The sequence below is a fragment of the Patagioenas fasciata genome, chromosome Z (genome assembly GCF_037038585.1).
Source record: "Patagioenas fasciata isolate bPatFas1 chromosome Z, bPatFas1.hap1, whole genome shotgun sequence".
Taxonomy (NCBI): Eukaryota; Metazoa; Chordata; class Aves; order Columbiformes; family Columbidae; genus Patagioenas; species Patagioenas fasciata.
The window spans coordinates 69,654,618-69,677,166 of NC_092560.1; the positions used below are offsets into that span (position 1 = coordinate 69,654,618).

Below are 22,549 nucleotides of genomic sequence, written 5' to 3' on the forward strand. Positions count from 1 at the left end.
CAACAGTCTAGATTTTGGATTTGTCTGCATAATTGTAATTTATTTCTGGGCATTACCACTTGCTAAATGTTCCAATCACTTTGGGCAAACCTTATGAAGTTGTCCTTTCTTTCACAATCCAACTGTGATAAACCTCATTGCTTGGCTAAAGAAAGCTGCTTTGGATGCCAGCTAACTCACAGCATTGCTTTTCTTTTCTTGAAGAGTGCCAGGGAGAAGTGCTTGCAGAGGCTGATTTTTAAGAACCCCTGAGCAGTCTCAGCAACCCTGGAGACTCAGGAGCACTTAACTCTTCTAAAAGGCAAGAACAAGAGACTAAGAGTTTAATCTGTAGCTCCATATACTGTTTAACGACGTCAAGGTGGTAAAGAGCTTTTTCACAAAGTGGCTTAGATTGCATGTTTGTATAACTTCAGCCATTGCAAGCTTTCCATCTCATTTGCCCTCATTCACTCCTACAACATTTAAGTGCACTCTGTTCAATTTCTGTACTTCTGCACCACTAAAGAGATATACTAAAGATGAAACATTCTGCACACCTTTATATTCAGAACTAATACTGCAAACATGAGGATGCTCCTTACTCTTCTTTCTCAAGAATACACAATTGACATTTTATCTCTGTATCAAACAAACTTTTAAAAAAGGAAGCACCAATTTGACATCTGGCATTTAAAAAGTCATTTTCTCTGATGCAAGTGTCCACAGCACCTATTTTCTCAAAATTAAACAATAATAGCAATTATGTTTTCATGTGTCCAAGTTTCCAGTAATATAAAGAATCTAAGTGTGGCTATTGACTAATTTTTGCCCCTTTTAATATATTATTTGTTATTTAGGGTAAAATCTATTCTTACTTCCACCAGAAGGAACTGATTTTTTCTCAACAGCAGGGTCAATATTTTGAGAACAGACACAGAGTCCTCTCTTTAAACTGTACTTCAAGAGCTTTACTTTAATACTAGATGGGCTACAAATCACAAGGAGATGTTTTTCCTACCATAATGAGGAATTATTGCCCAAGCCATTGCAGAAGCATAGATGCCACCAATCATCCAAAACATACAGAGCCAACTCAGGTGTTCGCCTCGTTTCTCCCGAGCAAGCACTTCCGAAAAGTAGGAGAAGACTGTTGGCACTGCTCCACCAATCCTAAAAGGAGATACAGATCATGGATTAAGTGAGAGAGTAACAGCTATTTAAAGTTTGAACAAGCCCATAACTGCATTAATTGAAAACCCGAACTACAAGCAGCCTCTATTGGGGAACTTTGAGGAAACTTTCACCAGTTTGTAATTTTTGTCAGATTTCCTTGAAAGCTCTGTCTACAACTTGTTGCATTCAATGACTCAAGGGAATTGTCAACATGCTGGTTGCTTGAACAGAAACCAGCACAAAGTGTTTACTTTGACCATTTCAAAAATCCTGTAATAACGGCAGTCCACTGACAAGTGTCAAAATACATTGCTGAAGATACTAGTCATTTTCCCAACAAGTAATAGATAGTAACAGATATTTCTCTTAGACTTACCTCCCAAATGTTAAGCAATCAGAACTGATTAAATGTCCACCATGCAATGAATACATTTTATTTCACGTATATTTTAAAAGACCTTCTATTCAGTTGTACTACATAATTTGCTAAACATTAACTTTTTAATGAAAGCCCATGTATTTTTATAATATTCACAGGTTGTCATATGGTAAAAATAAATGCTGCCTGAAGGTAAGCTAGACGCACACACAAAAAAGATGTTCAACTTGGTTTTACAAAACTTAGTATAACTCAAAATATGTGCCATTTTCAGTGTCAGTTTCTGGATCATCTTTAACTGCTGTTTACCTCTTCACTACCAACGCGAGCTGTTAAATACTCGACAACAGGAGAAGTCCTTGTGGATTTTAATTTCCTGCTGCAGAAAATACCGATGAAGCTTGAAGAGATACTCTCACATACTAGATTACATCTTTAAAGCATTTATTTAAAGTATTTATTATTTAAATTATTTTTGCTGTCATCTCAATGACTGTCCAACTGGGAGCAAAAAGAAAGAAGCTTGAAACAGATATCTTTGAAATCAATCAATCAATCAATCAATCAATCAATCAGCAATGGTACTTCACTTCTAAGAAAATCCAGTGCAATAGTAATACAGTTTATTTTAAGAGATCTTCATGTACAGTGATGAAATATTGGACTGAGCTGGTAAACTAGTTTGGGAATCTGATGTTTTGTCACTTCCTTCTAGACAGTTCTTCATGAAGTATCTCTGGCCAACTTTTAGCTTCACAATGAATAGTGGAGTCTGCTAATTCTTACACTATCTACCAGTTCTGCAAAGATTCATCATTTCATGAATTCTCATTAGATATACAGCTAACAAGGGCTAAATCTCATTTCTTCTCACAGGTAAAAACACTAGAAGACTTTACTAATGAACTGCCCCGTCCACAGGCAACAGAAGAGAGAGTCCTCAAATGTTCTCCTGTGGAAGGGGCATGGCCAAGGGTGTGATCACAGCTCATTTTGCTGTGATGGGTAAGCCCTGCTTCCTCAGTGGTGCTACGGACTCTAGGCTCTCCAGTTCCCAAAGCTAAGTGTTTAAAACCTACGATTTCTTACCCTCCAGGACTTACATGAGACCAAAAGGAAGACTTGCACAAGCACAGAAGTTTTCCATTCACATGGATTTGGATTTGCATTGGATTGCATTCCCACAATATTCCCTGGATATGGTATTCATGGATCTAATTGGAGTCCCTTTTCTATTGTTGAAAATTTATTTCCAGAAACAAGGTCTTCCTTTTTCCTGCCTAAGGTGGAAAATGCTGATGAGGACTTTGGTGAGTCAGTGCTTTTTTCTCTGGTTGCTTCTGTCCATTAAGAAAAATATACAGAATAGTAGGTAAATATATACTCGGTAATTTTCCTGTTCTATTACCCAACCTGTTCTTCTAAATTTACAATTTTCTTCATTTCATATGTTTTTCATGCAGTGCAGAATCTCCTCTTTACTTTATAATGCAGTTACTGTGGTAGCAAATGTAGCCTGAAACCATCTGTGTTATAGAGCACAATCAATAATAAATCACATTTAACACTTTAATAGTTTTCCTATTGCAAAGTACTTGAAAACACTCTCTGTAAAGGGTTCATTTTAGGCAAACACTGTTCTTATGCTCATGAAATTCAAGATTTCGCATACAATCTTCTTGAAATCTCCCTAAAATCTCCTTGTCTGGACTGCCAATTTAATGTGGCTTGTGGAAAGTTCCCAATGTGTGGAGTATGTCATGCATCTGTAGGTCATACAAATGTTTGTGGGACGGTGGTGTAGGAAATGGGTGGACACTGAAAGTGGAAAGAACATACCGTATCTTAATGCCATAAAATGTATAGAGATCCTGGCCAAAGAGAGAAAAAAAGGCATCTTGTACCTGTCAGCATGAACTCATTGTACCAGGGAGGACAGGACATTGGTGTTGCTTTAGCATTTAAAATTGATCCCCGTGTGTTGCCTCATATGCTGTTTCCTAAAGATACTCCAAGGCTACAGAAGAAGCATTGTCTGTACTAACCAATATAAAAAAGCAATTTTCCTAACCAATAGACCTTTTAGGCATGTAAGAGGAGTTTTGGAACAAGTAAACCAATATTTTTTTAGGGTATGCAAATAAACTGAAAAAATTATTCAGCTTTGAAAAAAAGCAAACAGTTTTTCTGTTTCATCTGATATAATTAAGTTGACATTTCCCGTGTACATCAATAGGTTATGAAAAGCTTAAGAGTCCAGACATTGTGTTCCTATTGATTAAACAGTGACAATAATTGGTCTACTGTCTAAAGCTCCTAAAGGAGAAATAAAGGATGTATTTTCATCACACAGACAACAGATGCTATTTAGAGTTCAGGTGTCTGTTTCATAGCAACTGTATAGTAAAATGTGGTGTATATTTTTTGCATCTTAACCATGTGAATGGAAAACTTCTGTGCTGGTGCAAGTCTTCCTTTTGGTCTCATGTAAGTGCTGGGTGATACTGCTACAAATTTTGACTACACTGGTACCTAAAAAGCTCTTCCTATATCACTAACTTAAAACTACTACAATCACACAAACAAACAAAAACAAACAAACAAACAAAAACCCACAAACCCAAACTATTATGGAAATCTTACAGAGGCTAATTAACAGCTGAATTGGAGGAGAGAGAAGAGTGAGATGCACAAGCATCCCACTGCAGAAGACTGTTAATTTGCTCTTATACTGGACAATCTGAGGGTGGCACTAGCCATGACTCCGCTCCCTAAAACTTGCTCCCAAATTCAGACCAAGTGACAGCAGAAAGGGAGAGCAGGAAGAGCTTCAGGTGTTACCACAACAAACAACACTGAGGAAACTTCTTAAAAACTGTGTGAACCCAGAGAATGTTTTTAAGAAGCAAATACACTTCTGCTTGATTCTTGCAGAAATTTTAATCTGTGCTTGGTACCACAGCTATTTACTGTTATAGAACTAATGTGGTAGCTGGTATACTGCATGTGGCTAGCACAAGCATAAACTACCTCTCAAAGACTTGGACAAGAGAAGATCAGAGCAACTCTGACTTCTTCCATCAGTCTCTTCTGAGTGTTTTTCATGTACTTCAGCAGCTATTGCACATTATGAATTAATTCATCAAATATTCATATTAAAAATAACCCACCATATCACCCAATAGCTGCAAGGAAGAATGTGCTTTCTGTAGCAAAAAAATAAAATCTAGGCTAGATCCCACCTTCACTTACACCCCTGTAAGCCCTTAATAATTCAGTGACTCCAGTTGGGCCCTTCCATATTTACACGGAAGGAACAGAATTTGATCCTCAACATTTTTCTATTATGAGTTTGTAAGCAGACTGTTTCTTTGGTATCCCATCAACATCGTGTGGAATGGATAGTGGTGTACACAGGAGAGAATTCCTAATAAAATCAAAAGCAGAGTTGCCATTGATTTTGATGTAGGAAGACTTCATCTTTTGTTTTATGGGAAATGCAAACACTTTTCCCACAGGATACAGTATTAAGTATCCTTCTTGCAATTAATTAGTTTGATACAATGTGCTGTTTGCCCTTAATGTGTCTAAAACTTTTATGGCTCAACCTCATTTGTCGAAAAAAATTGATACATGAAACTACATTCTTCCCATTTTCCTCATGTGCAGGTGAAAACGACTGTGAAAACCATGCTGACTTGAGAAGAACGTGTATTCTAAAAGATAGGAAGGATTTTAGCTTTCTTATATAAAAATTATCCAAGCAAACTGAAGATTTTGTATCTTAGCAGTTATTAATGTACGTTATTTCTTCAAGTCATCATAGTCAAAGCAGTGGACATAAACTTGCTATCCGCAGACCATGGAGAGTAGTTCACGCAGTGCTTTCTAAAGAGTCACAAAAAGTATCTAAGAGGTGCAAATGTATTGTGAGTATGTGTAAATTAACTACACAGGGCTTTTCCACTAGAAAACTGTGTAGAGTCCTAAACTTTTTTATCAATATTACAAAAACTCTGGTCTGAAGCTCTGGGTTGAGAATAATGAGTGCTAACTGTCTCTAGAATAACACATTCATTCTGTAATTAGGAACAGTCTAATATCAGCAGGAGGCAAGACTGTTTAACCTGGCTCAAGATCACAAAATAAACTCTCCCACTCTATAAGGATCAGTCTCTGCACCTAAAGCAACAGAGTGTATTCTTTCAGTCTTGGGTTTTTTTTAATAATAATGTAGGAATATATGCAAGACCAGGACTTAATAAACAGTAGGAGCCTTTTTCTACTGCACATACTGCTGCAAATGTGGAAAGAATGGTATAAATATCGGTCAAAAGAATGACAAATGTCAGTCATTACCTTTTTTTCAGTTTTATTTCATCTTCTGTAATGAACCCCATCAGAAGTTGGCAGAGCAAGATCAGAATGCATAATTTTTTGTATTTTCTCAGAAAAACATCAGTCAATTGGAAGGAAATACCAACTAATCAGCATATTGTTACTCTTTTTGATGCAGAAGATGAGTCAGTTCTGGAGCTTTACGGGCTACTTCTGTTTGGAGCAAAAATTAATGATTGAACATGTTATTTGATGCCATCCTGATTATACAGAATGTATACATTCTGCTCTCAAAGTCCTATTTTACTTCTTACTTCTTACTCTATTTTTTTTAGGATTATGTTCCCAAAAATCTTTCTAGCTACATTTTTAGTTCTTAGCTACATTTGTCTATCTGGTTTTGCCCATATGCAGACTCATACACACAGAGTCCACCCGTCTGGTAGCTATGTGTGGCAGCTGTGTATCTCCTATGCAGTTGAGCTTCTACCCAGCATGTGTATGGGTAGTAGGTTGCATTTACTCAGTTCTGTTACTTCAGGAAAAAAGAAAAGAGACGTAGTGCTTCTTCTATTGATTCACAGAGGAGAGTTGCTCCTTATGCATTTAAAAAATTCATTATAGATCTTAAAAGAGCAACAGTTATTTAGGGTGAAATAACAATATAGAAATAAGCAGAAATTCAGACATAATAATTCAGAAATTTGGAAATAAGCAACTGATCTAATCCCACTTTTTGGCAAAAGAAAGTTTAATTTCTGACCTCAGGAAATCATCCGAACTGAAAGCTATGCTTTTCTAATGTTATTTCTGTACACTCTCTGTTCATGTTTGTTCTATGAAATCATGGGGAGAGAGAAATCAAAAGGAGATTTACATGGTGCACCCTCAGAGAGTAGGATTTAGTGAAACAAACAATGAACTAAGGTACATCTGCATTTTATTTGTCACAAACAAACATGATAAATGTCTGCTAATCTACCTTCAGAGCTGTGATATGTCACAACAGATTCTGGCAACTGCACAGTATGACAGCTGGGATGAAAACACTTCAGTGAGGCATTCAGAAACCTCTGGCTTCAGATAGAAGCATTTGTTTATTTGTAGATTCACTAGCCAAAGGGGCCTGAATTGCAAAACCATACAAAGAATTGAGATAATTAGGAAAAAACTCCTTGCAGAATACTAAATGTGAAAATGTGAAAGGCAGGATGTTGTTCTTCTGAATATCATGTTGCTCTTTTTCAAACAAGCCCCAAACTAAAAATATAGTGCCTGTGTGAGATGGTATTTGCAGATGTTACCTTGTTATCTGTCATTTGTTAGGTGATAGAGCTCAAAACACAGATTTGCTATTTTGCTCCTAAGATTTGGATATGGTCCACTATCCTTTGTTCTTCTGTTCAATTGCATCTACTCTTCCTTCATCTTGTTAAACAGTTCTTTACTCCTGCTACCACAAGTCTCAAATAAAATAAAATAAAATAAAATAAAATAAAATAAAATAAAATCTTAGTGGTTTTCCTTTCAGAACTGCTGTTAGACTGGCAAAATATCTGAGTCAGGCCAGACAGAAAGTGGAGCCAGACCTTTCTTAAAGTGGATACAGGGATAGGACAAGGGTAATGGAGATTTTGGAAAACTGCAAATCCCAAACAAATAGAAGAAAATATTTTTTTACCATACTGCTGGTCCAATATTGGGACAGGAGCTGACAGAAGTTCTGGAATCTCCATCCTAGGATATATTGATAGCTCAACCGGACATAGCCCTGAGGAACCTGAATGAACTGCTGTTAGACTGGCAAAATAACTAAGAGTGAGCTGCCAAATTGACTGGTTCAACTTCAGAACTGCTAAATAAAGACCCTTATAGCAGCATGCTATAAGCATTGTTGATCATATTACCCATGTTTAATTGCAGGTTCCTCTTCAGACTATGCATACTGGTGAAGTTGTCTTTGAGGTACATACATGGCCTGTATGCCATTAATAGCATGAGCATCCCTGTGATAAAGGCTCCTAAGATTATTTACTGAACTCTGCAGTACTGTCAGTTCTGACAGAAGCTGAACTGATGAGTAAATAATTCATTCCCCAAATTTACTCAACACAGTTAAAAAAAAATCAAGTCAAATTTGATGTCAAATTCAAGCAAACAATTGCAAAGACTTTAGCGGCACTACTTTTTCAGCTAGATATGTCAGATAAACTGTTTTCAAATCTGCCAGTATTGGTAATTACAAAATCATTGTTTCTGAATGCTTTCTTTTACAGATCTTCTTCCTTTTCATTTCTCTTTTCAAACTTTTACCTTCTTTTTTGATTGTTTTCGACATGTAGGTTCTCTACCTTACTTACTTGTTTCCCTCTTCTAGCATTTCTCTCACTTTTGCATTATCTTCCTTCCCTCGTAAGAATTGTCCTCTTCTCCTAACAGTCTTAGGACAGACTAGTTCTCTCCCAGCTGTCCCAGGTTTACATTAGTCAACCTTTATCCACAGCTGCAGCTAAAAGCACTGGATCAAAAATATTTGGAAAGCTCAGGCCTTGCCAGCTGCTTCCTCCCTTTGAGAAACATATCTACCGTTTTGGCATACACTATCAGCTTTGAAGCCAGTCACCTGCAGAGCTATTCATTAGCGCACAGTGTAAAAACACTGATAGCCATGGGTGGGAGACAGATAGGAGTTGGAGAGGAATCTGAGGTGGTAAGATTACAACCCTTTAAGGATGAGAGGACACGAGGTATTTTATGAGAAAGAACTGGAGCGAGTGGGTATGAAGAGGTAAAAATTAAGTACAGCATACTAGATACTAACGACACAAAACTGTAAAACTAGCCTGTTGGTCTAGAACTTAAGTTCCTGAAGACAACCGCTTGTGTAGGTCAGTCATCTTGTCCTGTGTCCACATAGTCCATGCCTCTGCTGGAACATTTTTACAGTTGCTACGCATATGGACTGCTTGTAGGTCCTTCCTGTCTTGGCCATTCAGAGACGGGGGATATGCAACATGAAGAATTTCCTGCCACTACACCTAATGTACAAAAGTGGTGGTTAAAGTTGTCTTGGGTGGATTTGCACAGGCAATCACCTCAAAACTGCTAACTACAAGAAATTTCATCCACAGTTTTTTACTTCTGCTAACTGTTGATTCCTCACAAGACTGTGAAGAATTTGAGAAAATATCTAAATCATAGAATCACAGAATGTCCTGAGCTGGAAGGATCCACAAGGATCATTGAGTCCAACTCCTTTCTCTGCATATGACAACTGCACAGTGATGTGTTTAGTTCTACTACATTGATACCAGTACTCTGGTAGATCCCAGTAATGTGGAAGGAGTACTGCAAGTAGCTTTAGAGATATTTTCTAAGGAAGGGTTAAGAAAAATGTCTGAAGGTGAGATTCAGATTTAATGAAGTGTAATCTAACTTCTTCTGGAAAATAAACACTCACTATATCTCAAGACTCTTATTCACAGGGCACAACAGGCAGGAAAAAGGCTTCTTTATATCTTTTACTTATATAAGTTAACAAGATCTAAGCTGTATTTCCAAATATTTCTGTGGATTTGAAGAAATCTGGTCAACCTGGCAGTTTGGGCAAATAAAATGAAATCTCTGTAGTCTAGACATATTGCCTGGTTTGCAAAATATGACACATTTAGTTAAGCTTTTTTACTTTGCTCAGAAAAAATAATCACTTTCATCTGGGAGCAAACACATCAGATTGTCTGAAGAATTTATAAACCATAGTTCATCTCAGAATATTTATTTCAACCATCTTTTTACTGCAGGAAAACTTTCATTACTTTTAGAAGTAATATTTGAACTGGAGAAGCAAGATACAGTTTCTCAAATTGTATTGTCCTTGGTAATTTCAAAGCAACCCAAATGAAATTTGCTGGGATAATGGAAATATATAATTTACTTTTAAGCACTTTGTTCTAAATTTAGTCGTTGTACTTAAAAAATCTGCATCTAGAAGTATCAAAACCAGTAAACTAATAGCTCAGATTACATACATTGTTTTGTAACAGAGGTCAGACAAAATACTGTACCTGAGAAAAATACTTCACAGTGGCAGTGTTGAGTAAGCAACAACTCCAGTTCCATTCAAGTTAACAGCAATATTATGAGTCATGTTCTCGTATTAGTGAAACCTTCCTTTTACAATTTTAAAGGCAGATCTAACAAAGCGCTTTTTGATTATTAATCTTTGCACATTTCCCCAATGGATAATGATGAATACAGCTCCCAGTTTCTTGTCTAGGTCTTTTTACTTTGTAGGAAGCCATGTCTAAAACCCTTTTAGACCTTTAGCAGGTTTTTGAATTCGATTTATGAGTTTTGATTTTGGATTAATCAGTGGAAGAATCATAGTTATGATATTCTTTTCTGTAAAAATAAATGATTTTGCAGGTTGTCCAACATTTCTTTATTCTTTTCACTACCTCAACTTCACCTTTCAGACTTTCATGTCCCTCAGTGTCCTTTACCCAGCAACATCTTAAAAATATTTATAGTGTTTTGAGTGCAAGAGAACCTGAGGATAATCTATTTTAGAGCATCTTTTATAAATAAAATCTTCTATCAGACACTATTCTTATTCTTCATGCCTCTTGATCTATTTTACATTTTCTGGAAGATAACAGATCTGTTTAAACTCTATACACCTAAATGATTCTATAACTTTTGAATACTTCTTAGTATTTTATTGACTTTTAATTATATGAAATAATCCAGATAACTCTATGCCCTTTCAGAAAGCTCTTCTGCCATCTGAGTAGCAATTCTATTTTGCTTTTAAAACATATAATTCAGTTCTCTGCTTAAAATTATTCATATTTCATATTTGGGCTCTTTGATTCACACAAAATTACTGGAACAATGTAATTTGTTCCTCCCTTGGCAACGGAGACATATATTCAGTGTCTTTCACTAAGAAAGGGAACTGACATCTGCTGTCCACAGACAGGACCTCTAACAGGAGCAGGGGTTATAAAGAGAAATTAAGTTGAATATCTATTCTCATTCAACTGACACAACTTTTTCATTTCAGCAAGGGATGTAGCAAAGAGAGCAATAAATGCTCAAGTTTTAATTCAAACACTTAAAATTTTTGTCATACTGCAAGAAGAAATCACTTTAAAGCTGGTGCAAATGTCTCAGAGTTCCTCAGTGAGCAATACAAAGAGAACATCCCTTTTTGCACAGCAGCTGATGCAAAATATCTGGAAACAAAGACCTGTAAGGTGTATGTTCCAACAGTGGGTATATTTGTGCCCAGCTGTTTAAAAGTGGAAAGGTTTTACTTCACTGCCTCTGCAGTTGGAAAGTTTTAGCCTTTCCCGTCTTTCTCAATGCTTGACATGGTTTTATTACAGCTGCTCTCAGCATAAGATCATATCCCAAATGGCATCAAAAAACAGAGGAAAGGCAGATGTGACACAAATACCATCTTGCATATCACTCTTAAGTGAAAAGTAAGTCTTCTCTGAGAATGGTGAGCAGATTAAAAACAAGGGCTCCAAACATCAGGCAAATGGTGAAAATAGAAGGAGGAAGAGCTTTCCCTTGTTTTGAGCATATGAAGCACAAATTCAGTTCTAGAAACCCATTACTTCTGTGATGTCACTCTGATACCAGCTGAAGGAAGTTATTCTGGAGGAAAAAAACCCAACATAATTGGTCTTTGAAGAAAACAACAAATGCTGAGCCAGCCAAGAATTTTTCCCTGGAGTAATTGCTCCGAGGAAGGAATCTGCAGCTCATGCTGTCCTGGGGTTTTGTTGTTGGTTGACTGGTTGGTTGGGTTTGATTGGTTGATTGGTTTTGGTGTTGTGTGTTGTTCTGGTGTTTGTTTGTATGTTTGTTTTAATGTAGTACATGATGGCAAATTATTTATCATCTGTTCATACAGCTCTCAAAGATGAGGTAGGATGACTTTGGAAACAAGGGGGGACCCACATGGAGGTATAAGATATGGATGTGAAGGGCCTGTTCCTTCAAAGACCATTAATCATGGGCTGAGTACACAACGGAACATGCCTCCTGATCCAAGACATACATGTATCATGAGTAAAGCTACAGATAGTGTAAGTTATTGAAAAAGCTACTGCTACAAGTGAAGAGATCCTGTAGGCAAGTTTGACAGGAGAAATGACAAACACATGTTTTGCCATATGCCCCAAGGGGACAATCTGGGTGAAAGCCAACAGTGTCACAAACCCATCTGCCAAAGGACAAGCCTTTGTGGTACAAAGGTCCAGTACTGCCCCATTAAATGTGCAGACTAAGCAGGAATACAAGCTTCTGGACAGGGTTCTCGTGAAAGAGTGAAAATGCCATGTAACATGACTGATGTTTCTCTATGGAGAGTCAGGACAGAACCTGCACTGATAGTGACCCATGAAATGAAAAACATGTAAAGAAGCTGGATGGGATTTTTTTGTTTTGTTTTTTCATTATTTTTTACGAATTAGAACAGCTGCCATTTCCTCTTGATCTATTTAGAGTCTTATCTGATAATGTGATGACAGAATAAGGAGATTCTTCTAGCGCAAGGACTCCCTCATCTCCTTCATCTTCCCCTTTGCCCTCCCATCCCCCTTCCTAAATCAGTTTAATTGTACTTAGTGGTATGGCAATCTAATTTTTGTCTCGCCTTACCCTCCTTCAGACTAGTTCAAGGGATTTCTAAAACCACAAACATCACACAACAGTATTGGTGCACTCTGGCTATATAAACTACAGCCTACAAACCATCCAAGGAGTGGACTTTCTGTGCATGGCTTTAAGACACAGTGCTCTCACCAGCTCCTGCCTCTACAGCATCCTAAAGACTGATTGTGGCCTGAAACTGAAATATAATCGGGAGTTTTGATGTGAATCAAGCAATTACCAACAGTGCTAAACTAACTGCTCTACAGAACAGAGCTCCTGATGATCCAAAGATGTAGTAAAGGTAGAAGCTCTTGTAGCATTTTACTTGTGTATCTCAGTCTCTGCTCCTGTAATTTGAAAATTATAATCTTAATTGACCATCACCAATATCTTAAACTTTTCCAACAACTGAGAAGTAATTTAAATGAAAAGTAAAGCAAACACAGGTTCAAAACCATCATTTTTCTGGAGAAAGCAAAAACATTTGGCACATTCTAGGGCCCCATTTTAAATTTGACAGTCTTACTGCAGTGGTGTTATAAGCAACATTATGCCTACAAAGACATTAGAAACCTTACAAATATTACTACAATCTTACAGTACACCAGTGAGGAAGGTATTATTTTGCTGACTGAACAAACAATAGCAATACATAGAGAAGCTGAGGCACAAAAGAGTTGAGTAAGTTGATTAAGTTCACAAAACAAGTCCATTGCAAAACAAGAACAGAACTCAATCTTAGAGTTTGCAGTCTGTGTCTTTCTCCTGAAATCATTATACTTCCCCTTCAGTTTGTTATTTAGGAGTGTAGTAGTTACCTTGTTTAATTCTCTCACCCCTGACACAGACTGTATTTCTACAGTAAATAATGCGCTTTTGCAAACAAGAATATTTTATTAACACACAGAACTGTGGAAATGAACATAACCAGAGGAGCTTACCCAAATCCAGAAAACAAGCGACAGAAGAGGAAGAAGCCATAGCCCTGGACAAATGACGAAAGGAAGGCAAAGAATCCATTGACAGACATGCATATCAGGAGTGACTGTCTCCTTCCCACCTTGTCTGCCAAGCCTCCCCAGAAGAATGCCCCCACCATCATCCCAAGGTACACTATGCTACCTGCAATACAAAAAAAAAAAAAAAGATATTGTTTCATGAGCTACATAACTGACCAAAACAGACCACACCAAAAATAGTTGATCTTCTATATTTACAAAAAAACCAGTATAGAGATTAATGTCTTGTTTCTCAACGAATAGAAATTATATGCATAGCTTTGCAAATGTATCTAGGGAGAACAGATTTCCTACTATGTCCATGTCATGTTATCAGACACACTGAAGCTTCATATAATTATTAAACAAGGTGCCCTTAGCTAAAACAATTTAAATACAGGCAAATAAGACTGAATGGGAGAAAGAATGTCACTATTTCCTCAGTAATAAGCTGCATGCATGTTAAATACTGGGAAAACTAAAACTTTCCCTACAGAAACAAATTGTTTGCATGTTTCTAGAATATAAGCAGTCCTGTAGGGGATTAATCATTGGGACTGAGACGTGGTAAGTAAAGGAAGCTCATTGCAAAATAGACACTTTCCATTTGAGATCTATAGAATCAAAGATGTCCAGCCTGATTTTTCTTTTTTTTTTTTCTTTTCTTTTCCTCCCTCCTACTTCAGCATACTGCTTTATTTTAAAAGGTACTGTCCCAACATTTGGGATTTCTTTTTTTTCCCCAAAGAGTTTTGGACAGATACATTACACTTTAGCTATACACACTAAATGAGATAGGGAAAAATATTTGGGGGTGATTTTCTTTTAAATGTAATGATGTTTTCAAAGTGAAGTACTTTGCCACAGAAAGACAAGTTGAAATATTTAGCACTCTGGCCATTCATATCTCAGCATTTTGTACATTAACTCCTTTCCAGGGACAAACGCTCTGCAGGACACTTGGCAAAGATGCACAACACATTGAGCAGACTGTCAGAAACAAAAGCAGTTCCCAAGCTCTGGACAGAACCAATTAGATTTGTATTTTATTTGATAGATGTATTATTCTTTTTCCACCTATTTTCTTATTGAGCTTGACACATTGGGTTTTACCCAGCAGTTACACATCTACTATGGAGTAGGAATTAAACATAGAGTAGCTGGAAGCAGCTAAAATACTAGCAGTTCTTCTCCTATGTCTCTTTTCAATCAGCCACAAGAAGTGATAAATCCTCTGGCAATTCTGCTGGGCTTTAATTGCTGTTGTGTAAAATTCTGGCCTCCAAAATAATCACCTCTGCCCTGCAGAAGGTAATTGAAAGGGAAAAAAACCTTTAAAAACAAACACTTAAGTGCCTTGGCTTGGTTAACTGCACATTAATGTACCAGTCACTGGCAATGCAGTACTTCCATGCTTGGAACTTGGAATTTCCATACTTGGAATTTACATACCTTAACATCTGAAGCGCTGACATTTGCAAGGTCCCATGGACCCCAAAATGTCCCTGTTCCCAATCACGTTTTGTACAAATAGTTTCCACTGCTGTTTCCTTATGAGACATTGTTTTAAAACACTTGACAGAACACACATTGTGTTAAAGATATATTAGCAAGATGCAGAGTTATGTTTTAGTTAGATGAGTTTCTATTACATTGATCGCAACCATACACCTGTGTGTATTTTCACACTGAATGACTCAGTGATATACAGATGTTGGACCACAACCCCTGAAGGCTTTCTTAAATTTTAGAAATTTTTAGTAAAAAGGATATTATTTATTTTTCAAATATTGAATAGGAAGCGATTGTATGAAAAAGATCAGTATCCACCAGTTGTTTCTAAATTCAGCGTCCCTACAGAGTAACCACCATCAGATGTTGTCTCTGAAATTTTACAATTTAAACTGTCCTTTACGATGAAAGATTTGTAAAATCACATAGGAAAACCTCTTTGAAACATAACCAGTAAAATATTCATGCACCCCATCAAGTCAAGAAAACATACTGAAAATTTTATTATTTTGAGAAGCAGTGAGGCACAGTAATTCAGAAATACGAATGAGCATGGAACAGTCACAATATATCACAAAAGAAACAGACATAATACTTAAAAACACAGATCAAATTTATCTCTTTCTGTATATTTATTTGCTGCACGATTCAGGCATCTTCTGAAACCAAAGAGCAGTGCTTCTACCAGGTCCAATGTAAAACCACATATTATGTATTTATACACCTTGCATACAGAAGAAGTACACAGAGCTGATTATTCTTGTTGGTCCATTCCTATTTCAGCTTCTTATTAAAAAGAAAGTGGGTTGTAACAATCTTATGTTTCAAATAATGAATTCCACATGCTTCACTTATCTGGACCAAAAAAATATGTCAGTCCTCAACATGGGCAATCTGAAGCAGAGGAAACAAGCCATTGATTGTGACCAATACCAGCAAAACAGTCTTTTCTGCAGCTGCCTTTTTAGTCAACATAAAATGAGAACAGGATATTTCTAGACTGTCTTCTCCATGAGTCCCTGAGGACAGAATGACAGATTCATTGCTGCTTATCAGAAGAGCACTGTCTCTTTACCTAAGCAAGACCAACAAGCTTTTATTTTCTAACTATTACTGGGGTTTTAGTCTTTCACCAAAGGATATTGATGAGAATGCAGGTAAATCCAAAATTTGCAGAATTCCTAAGACAACTTCGTTCTCTCTCCTCTTAGCCTGAGAAGGACACAGCTGCTACAGTGTTCCTTCGGTTTAGAGTCGTTTAGCAACAGAATTTTAACAGATAGCTCCTTCATTCCCATGAAAAATTTTTACTCCAGTAATTGAACTTTTTCTGAGAATGCACACATGGCTCATACATTTTCTGGGTCTAAAGAGATAACTCATGGTGAGTGGCTTGGCATATTTTCTCAGCTGTTTTAAGATGTCTCTTGTGGACAAGGTTACCATACTGTAAGTACTCATAAGCAATTTAGAGACTCCACCCATCAGAGCTGGAGTTTGCTTGTCAATATTAGTTGAAAGAACTGAGCAAAAATAGTTCAATAGCTGCATTGCCAGCAGACTGATTTCAAAAAGGCAAATAAAATGGCTGATTTTCACTCCTAAAATGTAATTCCTTACATTCTTTCATATCTAACCACTGTTTGCATTTCCCTATTGGCACTCAAATATTAGAAATACTCAGAGAAGGCCAGCCAAATATTTTCATATTTCTTTACATACATATTTTTGAAATATTTTATGCAAATAATTTTGATTTTACCAAGTAACTAATTTCCCTGTCAGGTACAGAAATATCAAAACACTATGAATTATAAAAGAAATACGTTTCCAAGTCTTGAGAATTTAAAAATGTTAACCTTTCTTTTTGATGTCAAGTCCTTTGGTCTTTGTACTGTGCTTTGGTCTCTCTTATACCCATGTATTTCTCCCGAAGAGCATTCAAAAGATGCTGCTAAAAATAATATTCTCCTCCTATCAATAAACTGCCATAAACAAGCTGCTCTCTAAGCTACACCATTAGCACATTCTTTCCCATCATATTAACTTTGATTTTTTTCCTAATTGCCTTGCAGATTCTCCACAATCCCTCTCCCCCATCAAAGATCTGTATCCTTTCTATCCTGAGCCTACTACAGATATCAATGATACCGGTTTTAGTGTGTTTTCCTGTCTTCCTTCTTTTTCGTGTCTGTCATTATACAGAGCATAACATTGCCTGCAGTCCATAAAGGTGGACCTGTTCCTCTCAGCTTTCAAGTAATTCTTTAACATCTTTTTCCCCCCGGTAATATTCACAATAAGCCATAAAAGCGACACATCTCAAAACAGAACTCTAACTATGAACAGTCAAAATAGCTGATCAACCACCGAATAATGCAAGTAACCAATGACATTAGATTACCATTTTACCTTTCAACATCCCTTCCTTTTCAACCTTTGTAGCTTTCATATATCATGTCATGTCACTGGTCAGAATATAAATCTTATAGGGAAAACCACTATATTTTTTGGTAAACATTTCATAAATCACATATGACATTTTCATAACATTACATACGTAAAAATTAAATATCCTGCCATTGATCAGGACTTGCTCCGTTTTCTCATTACCTTTAAACACTGGTCATCAACATAAAAATTGTGTGAGTGTACATGTATGTATATAGATTTTAATCTGTCATCCTGAAGTTGATACCCCCTTTAGGAGCAGCTACTACTGATCACAAAACTGGCTGCTTTTCTTTTTCTTTCTGGTACAACACACTGGTGCTTTTAAAGAAGTTGGGTTATACAGCACAAGATACACACTAATTTGACATCCAGCATGACTCCAGAAACATACTTCTTAAAATTACAGTTTATTCTATAACACAAAGACTACAAATCATATCTGCAATGTAAGACTTTGATTTTCCCCACAAAGTAACATATAATCTCAAACTCTTTCATTAGGTGGAAAGGCACTGAGAAGAGGCAAGTGGCAGCTGAAAAGAAACTCATGCCATGCTAAAATGAGTGGTTTTTTCTATTGTTCTTTTACCAAGTTTTAACAACCTGTATTTTCTTTCCACATCAGAAATTCTACATACTTCAATGATTTTTCCCATTGTGCAAATATACAAAACAGATGCCTTCATTCTCCTCAGATGACAGGACCTGAGTTTGGAATTGGTTTACACCATGCACACACTTTGGCTATCACGTGGCTAGATATTATTTAAAAGGATGAGCACACAGCATCTTTCGAGTTGTGAAGAAAAGCTTAATATTACAAAGCAGCCAATAATGCCCTCAGTATCCAAATGCTACTTACAGGCAATTTAAGCAATGGGATAAGAACATATGCATGATCAGTCACTGAGGTTCCAGTATTTTACTCTTATGTGCCGCCATAACTTCATTACTTTCCACTGTTCATTGCAATTCATAGTCTAGTATCTAAATAATAGCCAAACCTTTCTGAGGAATCAATCTGTAAGCATATACGTCACTGGGAGAAAAACAAAAACAAAACAAACAAACAAAACAATGAAAGCCAGACTTCTTTGCAACACAGAGACTTAAGTTATGGGACCCACTGATGGTCACCTTTTGCTTTAACACACATATTATAAGGTAGATATAAAACTAGCTTGAATTTGATTTTTTCCTGTTGTGTGGTTTAGGCCACTTGTCTGAGTGAGGAATGCACTTCAAAAAGTACTCTTATTAACAAACAAGCAAAAATCACTCTAAACATAAAATTAAAATATTATTTATATTTTGGAATATGAGATTATAAATATGGTCTGAGAGAAAAAAAAACCTCTCATAAGAATTCCACTGTACTTTAGTCAGTGTTTTATTTACTTGTACTAAGATCTTTGTGTGTGCTATTGTTTAGTATATAGCAATTCATAGCAAAAAAAAACTACAATGCCTCTAAGTAGCATAATGAGTAAGAATATCCATATTCATCTTTACTTTGACCCCCATACACAGGATATTCAACTTATAATCTTCCAGAACTATACTTAATTAGTATCTGTCATTAGTTTCTTTCATCAGAAAATGCTTTGAAAAGAAAGCAACCCATACAGTAACTAACTTCAGTGAAACATAGTGTCTAATTAATTTTTCATAATAGTAGGTAATTAAAGCAAACACTTTTCCATTAAGATGACAAATATAAGAAAGCTGCAATAACTCTAGAACTGGTGGAAGAAATCCATTTTAGAAGCCACTGTCTCTGGATGTCTAAAGCTATCTGTGTAGTCAGAATATTAGATTTTAATTTCCTATTTGTTATGTCATTCACCTCCTCAGACGTACTAACACTCCAACATTCTTACACAAGAACTGCCAGAAACCAATATTTCTCCACAACAACTATTTCTCCCCTTCTCTAAAGCGGAGAAAGTATTGGAACAACAAGCTATATATTAATATTTATGGAACAGTAAAATTTGAGGTATAGATCTAGATGGCTAAAAGAACGAAACATTAATTGTTAATCTATCTGAAAAATATGATGGGTATTGCTTTCCAACAAATATGTGAGCCAGCCATCATATTAACTAAAATTAAATTTTGTCTTGAGGCTTCACAAGTTCAAGACTTCTCAAGCCATAGATTTCCTTTACCCAGATGCTACCTCTTTCCTACAGCAACCATTTTGTTTTAACTTTTGATGTTAAATGATTGCTCTTACCTAATAATATGTAATGTATGCAAATCCCCAAGTGCCACAGCATATCAGGCTATTACTACTCTTCAGATTAATCCACTCCCCCTTCATTCCCTTTCAGGACAGCTGCAGGCAGACTTCAATCTGCAATTTCATACTCTTTGGTGTAGATTCTTAATTACACATTCATGTTGAAGCTTTTAGCTCTTGTACTTAACATATATTTACAGTCACGTTTTACTTACTATTACATTATTAGAATTACTTCCAGCATGATGGCAGTGGGGTTTGTCTGTTTAAATACATGAAAGGTATAAAGCTGTTTCAAAATGAATGCTGAAGCTCTTTGGTCTCAACATAAAAGTCTGTACAGTGTCTATCACACTGAAGTTATTTTTGGACCTTCAAGCGTGACTTGCAACTGAGTAACCTGTATACTTAGTTCTCTAATAGTAACAGTTCCAAAGTGACAAGTCCTCACATGGCAGACCATTCGGCTTTTGCATAGTTTTTTAGCTGCTTAGTGCACAAGAAATTCTGGATATCCCCCACAGTCAGTAAAAAAAGGACAACTTTGTCTCCATAATAATTAAAGATATAAATTCACACTCATTTAGAGGGAGGAAAATACTGAATTCCAGTAAGATCTGTGAAAAAAAAAAAAAAAGACAACCTCATCTACTCTTCTGAAACATGCTAAGCAGTACAGAAACGTTAATGTTTTCATGAATGAAAGAAGACTAAATTTTTTTTTCAATGCAAAACAAGATTTTAAAATATTTATTAATTTCTAGAGGTCTATTTCTCTAGTATTTGCACAAGAAAACAATGCAAGGAAATGCTCTGAGATGAAGGCTACCAAAAACACATAGTATAGAATCCATAGCTCAAGTCAGTCAAATAAAACCCATACAACGAATAGTCCCTCTGTTTCACCAACAACAACAAAACAAAAAGAAAACAAGTGCCTCCTTACACCACTTTCAAAAATGCCCACAAAACATCTGGAGACATTCAATCTGATACCAACCCAGAAACTTCACATGAATAGAAATCATGTTAACTGTATCTGGTTCTCAGACAAAATGAACCTGTTCTCGGACAATACTGATGAACTGCAATATTTGACAGAGGAACTCAACCATGAAAGTCAGGAAAATGGAACTGAAAGCAAAGCCAAGCTAAAGAAGATCGCACTCAGCTGACCAGAGTAGATAGGAAAATGAAAGAGCAAGTAACTCAATAGTTCTGCATGAAAACCTATTTGCGGTCTTTAAGATAATAGGGAAAAAACCATGATCAGCAACACAGATAACTCAAACAGGACAGGTTTGTAATAGTGTGACACGCAGTCTGATGTCTGATTTAAAAAAAGGAAAACTGTCATGAGGTAGCCTAGTGCTGTACTTCTAAAGAGAAGCCTCACAAACACAAAACAAAGTCTAAAAAATGTACAAAATATTAAATTAAAAAACCCCACTCTACTATCACAGTTTTTCCATATTTATTCCCTTTCAAAAGGATCTAGTCCAAGTTTTTTGGAGAAACGAACTTGAAAAGGGAAATAGATGTTGAAGCCCACTTTGGAATTTCTAAGATAATTGGAAGACAACTGAAAATAGGTGACTAGGACTTCAGGCGTACTCAGAAAGCAGAAGGCACCTAATGTAAGATAAAAATTGACAATATAAACTCTTAAAATTTTAGACCGGCAAATACCTACAATATATTTTCTTGATTTGCCATAGAGACTGAAGTGAAAATGATCTCAGAGCATGGCTACCCAAACTTGTCACCCAGCTGTGCTCTTACAAAGGTCAAAGATGACCCAGAAAGACAGGTTTTTTTGTTTGGGGGCAGGAGAAGGAGAAGTAAGAACAGTTCTGTACTGTCCATTAAATTAAAACAAACAGACAAACAAATCTGTCTCTTCCATGAAAACAACTTGCATGTATTTCCAAATCATTAATCTAATCCAGCGTGTGCCCACCCTGAGAGATATTCTAGAGATGAAAGCCCGTATGTGGAAAGGTTTGACCAAAGCTTTTCCAGTGCTGTACCAGAAATACTATTCATCTGAAAGTCAAAGGGTCCTGCACCAATCATTCACGCTTTTTTTTTGTTTCCTCTGGCATGCTTACTAAATTTATGTGCCTAACATATCTACTTTTGATTTGTTTCCTGTATGTCAGGTGTGAGTTTACAACCTGAAGTGTTTGTAAGACTAAATTGAATTCCAACAGGAAAAAAATGGCATTGTGCCTCCATCATTCCTCTCATTGGGTTAATGAGACTAATTCTGGTTTATGCATGAAGTGCCGAACAAGGTGATCTAGATCTGAACCTTTACATTATCTGCTAATTTTGAAAAACAAAGTATTTTCTTACTCTAAGTGTCTGGATGCTATTACTTCTCCTTACAGTTCTAGGGAGATTCACCTTGTAATATATCTGAAATTTACACAAGCAGGTGTGCTGATACATGGTTTTTTAATAATGAAATAATTATCTTAACAGATTACTTTCCTGTGTAGTCAGATATTATTTTAATTAAAATGTAGTAATAACAAAAGGAATAACTTCTGCTTTTCCTCAGATCCAAATTAGATAAATTAATAAATGCATAGAAGAAGCCTGGTAACTGCAGAGATTGTGACAGGTAATAGATCACTTGGGGAATTTTTTTCACAGCTGTATTTTCTGATAAGGCAGCAAAACAGAAAATATGGTAAAAACCAGTATCTTTGCGGTACATTGTCATCATCACTTCTCCTTAAGGAATGTTACCATGTCAATAACTATGTCTTTTTTAAAAACTGCAGTCTTCTA

The 22,549-nt window shown here is 36.3% G+C and overlaps 1 protein-coding gene across 1 annotated transcript in view; it reads right to left on the minus strand.

Annotated features, from left to right (window-relative positions):
* SV2C (synaptic vesicle glycoprotein 2C) overlaps nt 1-22,549 on the minus strand; it is a 117,955-nt gene that overhangs the window by 51,431 nt on the left and 43,975 nt on the right. Inside the window, exons 3-4 of the mRNA XM_065860738.2 lie at nt 13,483-13,663; nt 1,001-1,152 (exon numbers count right to left, since the gene is read on the minus strand). Of these exons, the coding sequence (XP_065716810.1) occupies nt 1,001-1,152; nt 13,483-13,663 (333 nt within the window). The remainder of the gene's footprint in view (nt 1-1,000; nt 1,153-13,482; nt 13,664-22,549) is intronic.